At 52.9% G+C, this 14,312-nt stretch overlaps 1 protein-coding gene across 1 annotated transcript; it reads left to right on the plus strand.

The window, feature by feature from the left end:
* The first annotated feature begins 122 nt into the window (after nt 1-122).
* Nucleotides 123-13,076, plus strand: MRPL37 (mitochondrial ribosomal protein L37). Its single transcript, XM_028513111.2, has 7 exons — nt 123-545; nt 2,551-2,734; nt 2,826-2,941; nt 5,671-5,856; nt 7,831-7,988; nt 10,857-11,060; nt 12,849-13,076. The coding sequence occupies exons 1-7, from the start codon at nt 200-202 to the stop codon at nt 12,948-12,950; spliced, it is 1,296 nt and encodes a 431-aa protein (XP_028368912.1). The 5' UTR covers nt 123-199; the 3' UTR covers nt 12,951-13,076.
* The last annotated feature ends 1,236 nt before the right edge of the window (nt 13,077-14,312 follow it).

Below are 14,312 nucleotides of genomic sequence, written 5' to 3' on the forward strand. Positions count from 1 at the left end.
CCTCCCCTGAGTCCCACCTATGAGAAAATGAGAACTGCTTGTGGGGTGGGGCAAGACTAGGATACCCTGACTTTGATTGGTTCGAGTGGCTGCCATTCAGAAAACTAACTTTGGCGCCCAGCCCCTTTCGTTCCCAGCAGGCCTTGCGCACGGGAAGATGGCGGCGTCCAGGTGGAGGTCTTGAGGAGACCAAATCGGTATGGCATTGGCATCGGGGCCCGCAAGGCGGGCGTTGGCTCGCCCCGGACGGCTCGGCCTTGGGAGCTATGGGGCCCCTAGACGCGGGGCGTACAAGTGGGGCGTCCGATCTACGCGGAAGCCCGAGCCTTCTCCCCCGGAGAGGGTGTACGAAATCCCTGGATTGGAGCCCATCACCTACGAGGAGAAGATGCACTTCGTGCCCTGGTTGGCGCGGCCGATCTTCCCGCCCTGGGATCCCGGCTGGAGGCATCCAAAGTTCCGTCGCGTTCCCCCGATTCACGAACATCCTTTGTACAAGGACCAGGTCTGCCACACCTTCCACCAGCGCTGCAGCCTCCTGGAGGGTGAGGCCCCACGATGGGCAGGATGGGACCTTGTTCCTCTACCCTGTACTGACCCCAGCCTTCTGTGGCTTTGGACAAGATATTGAAACCCCGAGGGTCTCGGTTTCTTCGTCTGCGAGGCAGGGCCAATAGTGATTCCTGTTTTCTGACAGTTGTCTGGATTCGCGGGTCGTAAAGAACTGTCTATCCTAAAGCTCATGATCTCTGCGCCCCAACCTGCTTCTCTAGCTCTGTATCTTGCAGTTTTGTTAGACTTTACAGAACACTTTCAAGTTTAAGGAACAGCGGCAGTGTCAGGACTAAAACTCGGGTTACCCATCTTCCACTCCAGGGTTTTTTCTGCTCCACCACAAAATCCAAAAGTTCGATTTCTAAGTGTTTGTATTTCTGATGTCTTATGAGCCTTAAAGTGAAAAGTCGCATTGCCTTTCATTTATTAACACAAAAGAAACTGCCTGAGGGCGTCTCCCCCCTCCCCCAAAAGTGTCTGGGCTCCCTTTAATCCCAGTCATAGTTTTTCAAATGAAGATGCATCCCTGAGTCAAAGTGGTGTTTTTCCAGCTGGGATGAATAGTCTGTCAACCAAAGCAATAACCAGCTCTCTGCTAACTTGTGGGGACAATCCTTGAAAAGAACACAGTGTTAACTTTGATCTAAGGGTAGAGGACTGGTATGTGGGCTTAGTGCAGAAGTTAGGTCTCTAGGTCTGTGCTTGTTCCTCCCTTAGGGAAGCCAGATCTGGTGAAAGTGAATTAAGGGACTTTTGCCTGGCACCACAGCCCATCCTGCTGAGAGTAGTTGATGTTCCTTAATGTTTAAAGACTAAGCAGTCTGAATCAACTCTATTTCAATTATTTATACTCCATCTTTTTCTGAAAAGTATTTTGAGTATTTTAGAGAAACACAGCCAAGTTAAATTAAAAATAGATTGATGAGGCAATCAGCACAAAGGAAAGATAAAACAGTGAGTTGAATACAAAAAGTTCCTTCTGTGAGGTTCTGCTTGCTAACGGGATCCTCAGACTTGGCTCTCAGCCTACTAGCAACAACAAATGGCACAGAGACCGGAGCAGCTTACTAGGCCAGTGGCCCGCTCCTGTAAATGGTTTCATTAGAACACAGCCGGGCCCACTCGTTTACTCTTTGCCTGTGGCTGGTGTTGGGCTACAGTGGCAGAGGTGATTATGTGACAGACCACACGGCCCAGAAGCTGAAAATACTTGCTATCTGGCCTTTTAAGAAATTAAAGTTTGGTTACCCTTGGGATAGGGAAAAACATTTTCAGTTATGCAGTTTACTGTATCCCCAAGAATAAACAATGCCAGCCTTCATATAGTAAGGCCAGGGAGAAGAGCAGAAGGTCTTAAGGAGACGAATGCAGTATGTTTCAGAGGCCTTCTTCATACAAAAATCTGTTTGTAAAGTAGAGCAGTATAGAATCTCAGGGTTAGATAAGATGTGAAATATTATCTAAGTGCTCCTAAACTCAGGGCTCTTCAAGTTACTCATGATTTAAAAGTTATTTCCACTATTTCCAAAAGCTCCTTCCCCTTGATAAAGCATCAGGGGCTTAATGCTAATAAACAAGGTACATTTTGTAGATATGGGCTTCTGTAGTCAGGGACTGGGTGTGGGTTAATAGATCTAGGTTTTGAAAAGTTGACATCCATTGATCTAATCCCAGTCTAGGGTAATCACGGTCTAGGGTATGTCTGAATAGACAGATGCTTATGATCTCAGCCATCTTCACCACTGTTTTAATTCCTGCTATGCCAGGCACTCTCTATCTCAATTGTTAACCGTCCTTCAATAGATAGTCATTCCTGAAACAGAGTTGAAATCTGGCTATTCTAGCTTCTGCTCCTTATTTGTAGTTCTGACCCCTCAGAGGTCTCTCTCTCTCTCTGTCAGTGCAGCCTTTTCCCCAAGATGCTACCAGGCAGGCTTAGGTATCTCATTCTGAATTGTCTTTTTTTTTTTTTTTTGGTGACTAATTACCCCAAAGGTGTAAAGCAGGCCCTCTGGCTTACCAAAGCCAAGTTAATAGAAGGCCTTCCCAAGAAAGTGCTTAGCCTCCTTGACGACCCAAGGAACCACATAGAGAACCAAGATGAACGTGTTCTGAATGTGATCTATCACGCTCGTCTCTGGCACTGCACTGGAGACATCCCCAAGAGAGAGACCTACTGGTAAGTTTCCCCCAAGTCAGTAAGATTTCCACTTGATTAATTTTGGAGTCACCATGTTTATGTCTCCAAATGTTTCTTCTTTTTTTCCAAGCCCACTCATTGTGGACAGCCTGATACAGCTGTGTAAGTCCCAGATTTCAAAGCATCCTTCTCTGGCCAGGCGGATCTATGCCAAAAACTACAGGTTATCTACTACCTGGAACCGAGGTTGGTCATCTTGTATACCAGCAAGCCGTGGTCTGTTTTTATCTTTCACTCCTAGCCGTGCCACCAGCTCACATCCCCAGCCCTCCACACCCCCTCATGTGCCCTCACTGCCGTCGTCCATGATCCAGTTTTGTGGGCTTAGCCACGTCCTCAGTATCATTAGCCACAGCCCGGCTTTTTTGTTTGTTTATTTTTAATCACTTTTCCCCAAGACTGTTAATTCAAACATATCTGTTGAGTGCCTACAAGTGCCTACATATTGACTATAAGGAAGTAACAGACCTCACACAGTCTCTGCTTTCACAAAGCCCATATTCTATTGCACGAGCCTTTTAACCCTGTGCATGCCTTTCTCCTTTTCCCAGCCCAGTTTCCACAGAGCTGCTCCAGTGATCTTTCTAAAGTGCATGTCTTATGGCCCTCTTTTTTCAAATTGTTCACTGTCTCTCAGTAGCTTAAACCATTTATCTCGGGACCTAAGGCCCTCTGTGATTGGCCAGCACCTAGTCTTTCCAGTTTTATCTCCTGCTCAACTGCCTGTCACACCTCCCCCATGCCCAAATTTACACTTTAGCCACTTGCAGCTTTTTGGCGTCAAGCTTTTACACCTTTGCACATATTGTGCATTCTGTCTGAAAGGCTCTTTTCTACTTTCCTCATTTGAGTAAATTCTTACCTGTAACACTCAACTCAGGCCCCCTTCCTGTGTGAACCCACAGTCTGGCTCTTCCTCCTCTGTGGTCCTTATGCCCACTGCGCATGTTTGTATCACAGCACACACCGTGCTGCATTGTGATTACCTGGCACGTTTTCTGCCTGCCTCACTGAACTGCGTACTCCGCCCACGGTGTCTGATAGTTCCTGGTCCCTGACAGGTGCTGGCCAAAGGGACGGGGGAGTGAAGTGAGCACCGGGTTTCAGGTGTTTCAGGCAGGGACGTTCCAAGTGCACGAGTGTCCTGATGCACAGAAACCTGAAGTGGGGAGACCAGCTGTGAAGTAATGCGGGATTTTCAGGGCATCCACTTGGTCAGGTTTCCCCAGCTTGCCCCTTCGAGTATGGACTTCCTGGCAAGGAGTCAGCTTTGCAGAGGTAATGGCCCCACAAAGGAAATTAGTGCACCTCATTACCAGAGGCACGCTTGTTGGCCCGTCATCAAGGATTGCCTCTAATTAAACTGCCCCATTTGGAGCTGTCACTGGAGGAGGGGCGTGGAGGGGATGGAACTGGAAACCACACTGGAGTGGTCTGTGGGGAGCGGCTAAAGCCAGGGTTAGGGCCGGTCCGGGTGCATTTATCTTCCTTGCAGATTATATGTGAGGAAACCAGAAATACTTCAGAAAACTATTCTCAAGGTGTGGGTATAATTTATTTTAACAAATGGGTCAGAGTTTATCCATCCACAGATGTGCTATCCCTTTTTTATATACTCAGTAAGGGAGGCCGCATGGTAATTAAATAACAGTTTTTAATGGCCACACCATATATAAGCCCATCATTCTTGATCCATTACCATTACACAGCTATTTGACTATTTCTAAAAAAACCAAACACGCACCTCCAGAGGAAGACTTGCCTCCGAGGAGAATTCTCAGGAGGCCATTCTCAAGGAGTTTTTCCAATTTGCCTGGCGGTGGCTGTGGCCTCCTGCAGGGACCCCATGAGGGGCACTCACAGTCCGAGCAGCATGCTCGCCATTGAGTCAGATGTGAGGTGTTTTTCCTCACACACCTGTGTCTCCTTGGCAGACACGCTAACCGCCTGAAGGGGGGTGTTCCGACTGGCTGACTTTTCCACTCTTCATTGTGGAGGGCACTCTGGCCTTTCCCTGGGTTTAATAGCCTTTCCCCTGAGCCTCTACCCTCAGTGTTCTCTCTCTCCATCTCTCCTTCCTGCCGTGCCACACCCTGGTCACCTGCCTTTATTCCCCTGAACTCTGCCACGGGGCAGCACACTTCTGTGCCTTGGCACATGTTACTCCTTCTTCACTGGAGTGCTGTTTCTTCCGTTTCTTTGCCTGGCAAACTCTTACCAGCAGTGTTCAACTAAAGGCAGTTTGGCCGCCTAGGGGAGATTTCCCAGCGTCTGGAGACATCTTTGGTTGTGACGTGACTTGAACCAGGTTGGAGTGGGGGTGGGGGGTGTGTGTGTCAGCGGGGGGTTCTCCAGGCACCCAGGGGGTAGAGGTCAGGGGACCCGCAGACATCTACAGGAGAGCCTCCCTCACCAGAGAGTGATCTGGTCTAAAATGTGAGTAGTGCCCAAGTTGAGCAAGTCTGCTCTTAACTGTCCTTGAGAAGCTGGTTTGAAGGCAGTGCTGCCTTCAGGAAGCTTCCCGGGCCTGGAGGGGGTCAGGTCTCCCACCTCTGCTGTCCCTGAGTACAGTTCACACTTCTGCTGTAGCACTTACCACCTGATGAGCTTCTTCAGAGCGGAGCATAACTCTGATTTTGTGGTCCACAGCGTAGGGCCAGGCTTAGGATGATCTGTGCGGCGCAGCCCCAAACCCCAGAAACTGCCAGGTCTCAGGGGTCGCTGGGAAGAGAACACAGGAGGGAGAATGCATTGGTCAGTTTCCATCTCAAGAATCCCAGGGTTAATGCCAAAACCAAAGCTTGTTCTCTGGGATCGGGGGGATTAGCCCAAAAGCTGTAAGAGGTGAGCCTGGCAGGACGGAGCTGAGATGAGGCTTTAGACCAGGTTAGACTAACCGTCTCTCTGCCCTTCAGAGGCTCTCCTCCTGCAGGTCCATGGTTCCGGCGGAGCCCGGCTGAATGCCAGGGACCCTCTGCCCCCCATTGCCTCCAGAGAGGAAGTTGAAGCTACTCAGAACCACGTTCTTGAGACCTTCTATCCCATATCTCCCACTATTGGTCTTCAGGAGTGCAACGTTTATGATGAAAAAGACAACACAGGTACGTCTCAGAGCCTTTGACTTTCAGGCAGTGTGGAGATGAGAGGCGTGCTTTTTCCCGGGGGGAGGGGTATACTGAGTACTTACTGTGCTCTAGGCACCTCACGTGCGTTTTCTTCTAAGACACATGGAGCAGTCCTGTGCGACAGGTACTATTATCCCTGTTTTACAGGCCAGGCAGCTGAGGCTCAGAGAGCTCGAATGGTTTGTTCAAATGCCAACTTTGCTTTGGACACCTTAGAAGCAACGCTGTTCCGTCAGAGTTTTCATGGGTGGCGTGCGAGGTTTTTGTTGAGGACCAGATGTTCCCTGTATTCATAATAGGTCCCCTGAAAAACACCCTCTTTCTCTGTGCCATGGAAATGCCGGCCAACCTCCTGGCAGGACTGAGGCAGCCCCATAGGCCTTGAATGGGGCTATTCATCCGAACGCCATCGAAAAAGGCACCACCCAGTCAGCCCGGACAGAAACCAGGGAGTCGGGCTAGGCAGGCCCACAGTTCCTGCTGCCCCTCAGTCATTGTGAGCTGTAGCGGTTTTCCTTAGCGGCTGAGGTCAGAGCCCACTGCCTCTCGCTCACCCATTGCCGTCGTCCCCCAGCCGGTCAGTGTGGCCCCGGCTGTGTCCCTCTGGTCCCTCCAGTGTGCAGTCCAACCTTTCCAACACAACGTAATTCCGTCTCCGTGCCCACCTCCTCTCGGTCAGATAAAGTTTGAACTCCTTGGCTTAACCCACGAGGGCCTTCAGCTGGCCTCTGCCCCTCTCTAGCCCCATCTTTGCCCCCTCATATGCCCCCCATGTCCCTGCTGCAATGAACACGCCGTGCCCCCTCTTGCTGTCGTGCTTGGACACATTCTCTTCGCTCTGCCTGGGACTTGTGACCATTCGCCTCATTTTGTCTTCAGCTTGATAACTGCCCACGTTGCACAACTAGTCTTAGGAGTCATGTCTTCCCCAGGATGCCCTGGGGCTGTCCAGGCTCCTCAAGGACTTGTACCTTTCCTCGCACAGCCCCCTTGTATCTTGACATGCCCCTCTATGTGGCTGTGATCAGTTTTCCTGTCTGTCTTCCCCTCTGAACTTTGAGTTCCTCAAAGGCAGTGGCCGGCTCTGCTCGACTCTGTTCTGGTACGTCTTGTAGAGCCTGGCACAGAGGGGGTGCCGCGTGCCGGGTATCTGCATGTGCTGAGGGACCGAGCAAGGCCCGAGGCAGGCGGGAAAGCCGTGTCTCTCCTAGGTAGTGCTCTTCTCTGGGGTTTTCAGAGCCACGTTGTCCCAGCCTCTTTCTCCCTCCTCTTCACCCACTTGCACTGGTCCAGGCTACTCATTCTAGAAGCCCCCAGCCTGCCAAGGGTGCACCCAGAGTTGTGCAGGGGAGGAGAACAATGACCAGCAGGGTCATGGCTGAGACGAGCAAGTGCCAGACTTGGGTTCTCAGCACCAGTGCTGTGCCCATAATTGTGAGGTATGAAGCAAGTCATTTGTTACCAATGAAAGTATTGAATTTTGCAAATGATTTGCTGTTTTAAAAATGTTACTACCATAGGTTTCAGGTTATCTTTCTGCTAATGTCACTGTCACCCGTGTACTTGAATGAGAGAGAAAGGGGTGGAGGTAGGTTCATGCAAGGATCTCCTGTAACAGGGTGGCACACGTTTTCTGTGAAGAGCCACGTAGTGAACGTTTTAGGTTTTGCAGGCTACGTATGGCCTCTGCCACAGCTACCTAGTGGACAGTATGTCAGGGAGTGAATGGACAGAGGTGTGCTCTGGTAAAAGACTTTATTTTCAGAAACAGGTGGGGGCCAGGCTTGGCCGGCAGGCTGAAGTTTGCCAGCCCCTGAGCTGGAATGACAGTGTCTGCCTTTACTGAGTCTGGGTGATGCCTGCCCCTGAGCTCAGGTGAGGTGACTCTCCCAAGGCTTTGGGGCAGGCTCGTTAATCTTTCTGCCCTCCTCATGGCTCTGTATCTTACAGGATTCCAGGAGGGCTATCCGTACCCCTGTGCGCACACCCTGTTTTTGCTGGAGGCAGCCAGTGTACGATCTTACCGCTTTCCGCCAGACCAGCTGAGGGCCAAGATGATCATGTTTGCCTTCGGCAGTGCCCTGACTCAGGCCCGGCTCCTCTACGGGGTACGTATGTGGAGGAGACCCCTGAGCTGCGGTCCTCGTGGTGGTCTCCTGCCTTACACTGCTCAGAGAAAGAAAGGGGCAGAGAGGATCCCTCGCTCTCCTGAGGAGTTTCAGGGAGAGGTGCCGCACTCACCCGCAGAGGGAGCTGCCGTGCCCCGGGGCCTCCGTTGTTGACCACAGTAGCCCACGAAGTTCCACTGGGACCCCCAGTGTTTGCATCATGCCACTGAGTCGCAGGGAGGCCGAGCCGCTTCTGCAGCATTGCACAGCAGTAAGGAGTGGAGAGAGTTCGGGAGCCAGGCACGCCCAGCTGCCAAGGCTTCGGTAGTCTGTCTGCACCATACTGCTCTGTGCTGTAGTGTCTGAACCGGAGCACCAGGCTCCACTGGGCAGGCAGGAGACCTGGAGCAGGAGAGGGCCAGACCCGTCTGCTTAGTCAGGACAGGTTCTGGGGACCCGAGGGACCCCTTGGTGGGAGCCCCTTGATTCTGAGAGGGGGCCTCGGGGGCCTCAGATGGTGTAGGATGCAGGCTGAGGGGTGTCATACAGAGCTGTCACAGGACTGGGGGAAGCCTCTCTGGGAGCAAGGGGTAGGGGAGAGGTTCTGGGAACTGCTGCCAGGTTAGAGCCTAAGGCCCTTCTGCGGGAGGGAAGGAGGGAGGGAGGGAGGGAATTCCACACGTCCTGTTGCCCATCCCACTCTGCCTGGAACTAGGTGGGGCTGGGGAGGTGGTTAGCCGAATGAGATGTGAGACTCATGGAGTTTGCCTGTACTGAATATCTGCTACCTGCCAGACATTGAATTAGGGTGGTCCTCAAAATATGGTCCTGGATTGGCGGCATCAGCATCAACTGAGAAGTTGTCTGAAGTGCAGGTGGCCAGACCCACCCTGGGCCTACTGCGTCAGAAACTGGGGGTGGCTGGCAGTCGGTGTGGGATGGCCCTCTGGGGACGCCGGTGTAAGCCCAGGTTTGGAACCGCCACACTGACACTTGGGAACCACTGCATCATCGAATCCTCGCAGCAACACCCGTGGCAGGTGCCAGTAGCTTCATTTCACAGATGAGGACACTGAGGCTCAAGGAGGTAAAGTAACTGCCCAAGGTGACACAGCTAAGGGATTTGCAGCTGTCACACCTTCATGTGACTTCTTGTGTCTTTCCAGTCCTTGGAAGGTTCTCTTTGTTTCCATTCTCTATATATTTCCTAAAGGCTCTGGAAGGCTCACTGACCTGCCCAAGAGCCCCAGCTAATGAGCGAATTGGCCAGCCTTAAAGCTCTGGCCTGCCCAGCTTCGAAGGACACTCTGCCTCCCATCTCTGGGGCAGGGGAGGCGATGGGGATCATCACGTGCCGGGTTCTGGGCCTGCAGGCTCGTCCTCACTTCTGGGCCAGCAGCGCGCAGGTAGCAGCGCTGCCACTAATTGCTACCCAGGTGGGTAGAAGGAGGCCTCCCCAGCCCCTCCAGGTACAGATTATTCCTGGGGCTGTGAAGTTGAGCAATTATGGGAAGAGCCTCTGTGTAAAAGGTAAAATTGCTGAGAAATTTATGTACTACCCGCAGCTTTATTGATCTGTAGAGGGAGATAAGAGTCAATACAAAATTCTCAGCTAACACTTAGAGGTACTTTTCTTTTTATTTATTTCACATGCAGCTAAGAACAGGTATTTCTAAGGCCAGTGGTCCCGGTGCAGCCCACACTGAGGCCTGACGCTAGGTGCTCCTAACGCTGGGTGCAGCCCTGGCGGGGGAATGGAGGCGGTGTGTTCCAGTCGAGGATGCCGTGCCTCGTGCAGCCAGCCTGTGGGTCTCTGTCCAGGGGGTGCGGCCCCGGAACTGGGTTGCTGCAAGGTCTCAGTAGGGCGGACATCTGATTTGTCACCCGTACGGGGACACCGCTGAGCGGGAAGAGAGGTGCTGTTATTGGATAGCATGGGACACTGGGTGTGGACCGGAGTAGTAGTATCTTAAGTGATTTAAGAGTGTGAGGTCTGGCTCACACCTCGTGGCTAACCTGGAACAATTATGCCACCCTCTGAACCTGCTTTCTCGTCCGTTAAGTGGGAATACACCACTAGATTTATGAGATTCGGAGTGATTTTATGTAAAACTGGCACAGTGCCTGGCACAGGGAAGGCCCTCAGTAAATGGTGGTCAGTGCAGTTATTATTACCAAGTGGCGCTAATTGAAAGAGAGCTGGCACGTGGGTAGACTGGTGGAATCCCGAAGCGGACGTGGGGGCTGGACCACCCCAGGAGTCTGGCCTGTTCGAAGCGCCACACTGACGGCACGAAGCCCTGATGAGACCGCTGCCCGCCTCTGGGTGCCTGGCCCCTGGGCGCAGGCAGGTGTGGAAAGTGAGCGGTCTGGGTTCTGATGCCACAGGTCGGTGACTCCAGACAGGCCACTTGCCTCACTGGATCTGTTTGCTCGTCTGTCCAGTGGAATAACCGAAGGGGGTTATAGATGTCCACTGGCCCTCCAGGCCCACCACTGAGAGTGCTGATGTCACTGTTGTCGCCATTAGGTGACGCCAAGAGTGTGAGGGACTTCCTGTCGTTAACCTCCCAGCTCACCTTCCTGACCTGTGCTGCTTGCCCAGCAGTCACCTCTCAGTGGCAGGAATCATTACTTTGATGTGCTCAACTTAAAGAGCAGGCACCCTGGGGCCATGAGGCATCAAGTAGGCAGAGCCAGGCTGGGAGAGGGTGGGGGGCCTGGCCCTGGTCAGCGCCCCCAACTCCTGTTTCATCGTCTGGTGGTGAAACAAGTAGACGGGAGCAGGCACTGTTGCCAAGGCCGGAACTAGAAGCTGCCTTGTCTGTGCTGTTACGCGTGTGATTTACTTGCCCCTTTTCCTCCCAGAATGACACCAAGGTGCTGGAGCAGCCCGTAGTCGTGCAGTGTGTGGGCACCGATGGGCGTATCTTCCAGTTCCTGGTGTTGCAGCTGAACACCACAGATCTGGCCTCCAACGAGGGCGTCAAGAATCTGGTGTGGGTGGACTCAGACCAGCTCCTCTATCAGCATTTTTGGTGTCTCCCAGTGATCAAAAAGAAGGTGGTTGTGGTAAGTCCAGCCGCCTCCTGCCTGTGACTGGAGCAGGGCCACGACTCACCCTACCCAGGGAGAGCAGGGGTGGGGCGAAGGGGATGCCCTCACGTGGGGCACTGGCTTTAGGAGCTGCGTGCCCAGGACCTCCGACTGCAGGACTCCTTCAGCCCTGCCATCACCTAAACAACGCTCCCCACGCTGGGCCCTGCCCAGCTCTGCACCTCCTTCCCGCTTCCTTCTGCACCCACCATGCCCAGCTCCTCACAGCTCTCCAGTGTGCCCAGCACTTAGGGAGCTCAGGATCTTAGTGGGTGCTGCATAGGAGGCTTCTCCCCAGCAGCCCCCCACCACCCCCGTTTCCCTGCCGCCTGGCCATCCTCCACTTGTCCTTCCAGGTTTAGCGTTAGGACCCACCAGCCCCCTCCCATTGCCCCGTACTCCCGCATGCCACGTGATCGCATCGCTGTTCTGCGGTCATCTGTTTACATGTTTTTCCCCTCCATCAAATGGAGCTCCACGATCCTGGAAGGCAGGGCCCATGAGCAATGCATCCTTCATTTCATCCCACAGATGGGGAGCCCCTCCCACGGCATGTCACCCCGGGGCCCACCTGACGAGCGCAGGCCTGCTCCCTGTGCAAGGGCAGGGGCAGCGGCGAAGTTGATCTTCAGAGTAGTGTCGGGCACTCTGAGGGGACGTAACGCAGGGCTGGGGGATGGGAGAGACGGGGCTCTGCGGGCTCTGACCACCTGCGTTCCACGCCCCACACGCAGAGCCTCAGTGGGTTTGCTAGATGAACATTGTCAGCATGCCCGCTGTGGAGTCAGTTCTCCAGCATCTGTCGGTGTTGTTTCTACCCTCGAGATGCCTCCTGGGCCCGGGCCCTTCTCTGCCCCACACACCGCTGTGTCGCCCTGCACAGCCACGCCGACCACCTCCACGGGTCTCCGTTCTGAGTCGTGCTCTCCCTTCTCCCGGCACGTCTCTCCTCTTCCCTCAGGGTCTCCCTTCCGGAACACTTAGCACCAGGCCGTCCTGGTGTGGTCAGTGGCTCCTGTCCTCTCCGGTTCAGCTCCTCACACCCTCGCGGGCTCCCCCGCCCCCCCCCCGACTGGCATCAGTCTTCGTGCCCTTCCTGCCTTCATAGGTGCCTCAGTACCAGGTTCCCTGCTGGTCTGTCTGAGGTCTCCTTCCTTTTCTTTCTCTTTCTGCCCCATTCTACTTGCCCTTTAAGACTCAGTCAAAAAAAAAAAGATTCATACATGGTCGTTTCTGTGGATCGAAGTCAGTGAGTTAGTCATTTTCTCCCGTTTTTCTCAGCATCTTTTTCCTAGTTCTGTTACGAGGCCTGTTACCTTTTACTGTTGGCATTGGAACACCTGGCTGGATGCTCCTTGAGGGCAGGAGCCAGGTTCACGTCACTCGGGGTTCCCAGCCCTGGGTGCAGGCCCGGTTCGGAGAGGTGCCTGGTAAGAGTATGAGGAAGGAGTGGGGACTTACGGTGCCTGGGGGTGAAAAGGAGCAACAGACCATTTGTTTGTGGCGGTTGGAGTCAGAGGGAACTGGGGTCAGGTCATTGTCAACAGACCGGCTGACAGGAGCTAGGAGTGCTTCCTGTCCTCACCCACCCAGCCCAGCCCCTCTGGCGTCTGGGTGGTGCCAGCTCTCCGGGGCCCCTCCTTGGTCTGGGGGAGAAAGAAAGGGTTATTATCCAGGTACTTGGGATTTACATAAAACCACCTTTGTTTTAATTGCTGCCATTAAGCCTGGTAGCAGGATCCTAATGGGTTGTGTTCTTTCCAGGAACCTGTAGGGCCGACTGGTTTCCAGCCAGAGACGTTCAAGAAGTTTTTAGCTCTGTATTTGCACGGCGCTGTGGGAGCCAAGGAGCCTTCTGAGGCCTGAAGCCCTCGGCCCCCCTCACTGAAGATCCTGCATCCTGGGTGGTTCCCGGCCGGTTCTGGGCCTGCCTGGGCCGTAGTGCTGTTGTGGCCCACTGGGCTCGGTGACAATAAAGAGTACTTCCAGCGCCCTGGAGCCTGTGCTTGGTGCTGTCCGGAGGGGCCCCACAGTGAAGTGTGGGCCCACACCGTGTGCCTGCCCCCCACAAGTGCGGGCCCTGCCGCCTGGGCTGTCCCAGCTCTGCCCGCAACCCATTTTGTGACTTTAGACAAGAGCCTTTCTCTGAGTTTCAGTTTACTTGCCTGAAACTTAGGGCATAATAATGTGGCCTGCCTTGGTTTGAAGACTATAGCTTATGTATATGTAGTGTCTGCATAGAGTGTTTGCTGTGTTGGGTTGGCCAAAAAGTTCACTCGGTTTCTTCCGTAAGATGGCTGTAGTAGTGTTTAATCGTCTTTAACTTCATTTGAAAAAATGTTATTAGATTGTATTGTGACAGCTGTCCTATCAGTGTGCGTCTAAAAAAACCCAAAAGTGGTGAATTTTTGTGTAGCCATTTTAATAGTGAAGATGAAAGAAATTGTGCAACATTTGTGGTGGATTGTGCTCTATTATTTCAAGAAGGGTAAAAATGCGACTGAAATGCAAAAGAAACCATTTGTGCCATGTGTGGAGACACTGCTGTGACTGATCGAACGTGTCAGAAGTGGTTTGCGAAGTTTTGTGCTGGAGATTTCTCACTGGACACTGCTTCATGGTCAGGCAGACCAGTTGAAGTGGATACCAATCAAATCGACACATTAATTGAGAATAATCAGTGTTCTACCACGTGAGAGAGAGCTGACATACTCTAAATATCCAAATCAATAGTTACCGGTGAAAATGTGTCTTACTATATGAAAAAAAAAAAACGAATGGACATTTTGGCCAACCAGTAGATTCCTCACTGGTGTCCTGGTGGATGGGTCAGTACATCCATGTCCAGCCGGTGTCTATTCTGGTAACATGGAGCCTACTCCAGCCAGGCACCTATACACAGCCTCTTGCTGAATCCGCACGCACCCTTGCAAGGTCAATGTCATCTCCCTGTTCCAGGGAAATGAAGAGTGCTGCATTGTGTGTTAGGCACTTTCTGGGCCCCAACCAGGAAACACAGACAGTGTGAGGGAGATGTCCAAGGTCACACAGCTGGTGCTTTAGGTCAGCTTCCCCAGGAAGCACTTAGATGGAGATTGGCAAGTGAACATCTGGGGAAAGCCTTGACCAGCACCTGTGGAGAGTGACGACGGCCCTGGGTGGCGGAGAGACTGAGCTCAGTGGGTGTGCCCAGTTCTTCGGGGGCTCTAGAGGACAGTGGGTCCCCCA

Source organism: Phyllostomus discolor, chromosome 5 (genome assembly GCF_004126475.2).
Source record: "Phyllostomus discolor isolate MPI-MPIP mPhyDis1 chromosome 5, mPhyDis1.pri.v3, whole genome shotgun sequence".
In the NCBI taxonomy this organism is placed as follows: Eukaryota; Metazoa; Chordata; class Mammalia; order Chiroptera; family Phyllostomidae; genus Phyllostomus; species Phyllostomus discolor.

Excerpts from the sequence above, each read along its gene's own strand:
- MRPL37 (XM_028513111.2), top strand. The coding sequence starts at position 200 with ATGGCATTGGCATCGGGGCCCGCAAGGCGGGCGTTGGCTCGCCCCGGA. Across the intron at positions 2,942-5,670 it reads ATCTACTACCTGGAACCGAG|AGGCTCTCCTCCTGCAGGTC; the intron begins GTTGGTCATCTT and ends TCTGCCCTTCAG. Across the intron at positions 11,061-12,848 it reads TCAAAAAGAAGGTGGTTGTG|GAACCTGTAGGGCCGACTGG; the intron begins GTAAGTCCAGCC and ends TGTTCTTTCCAG.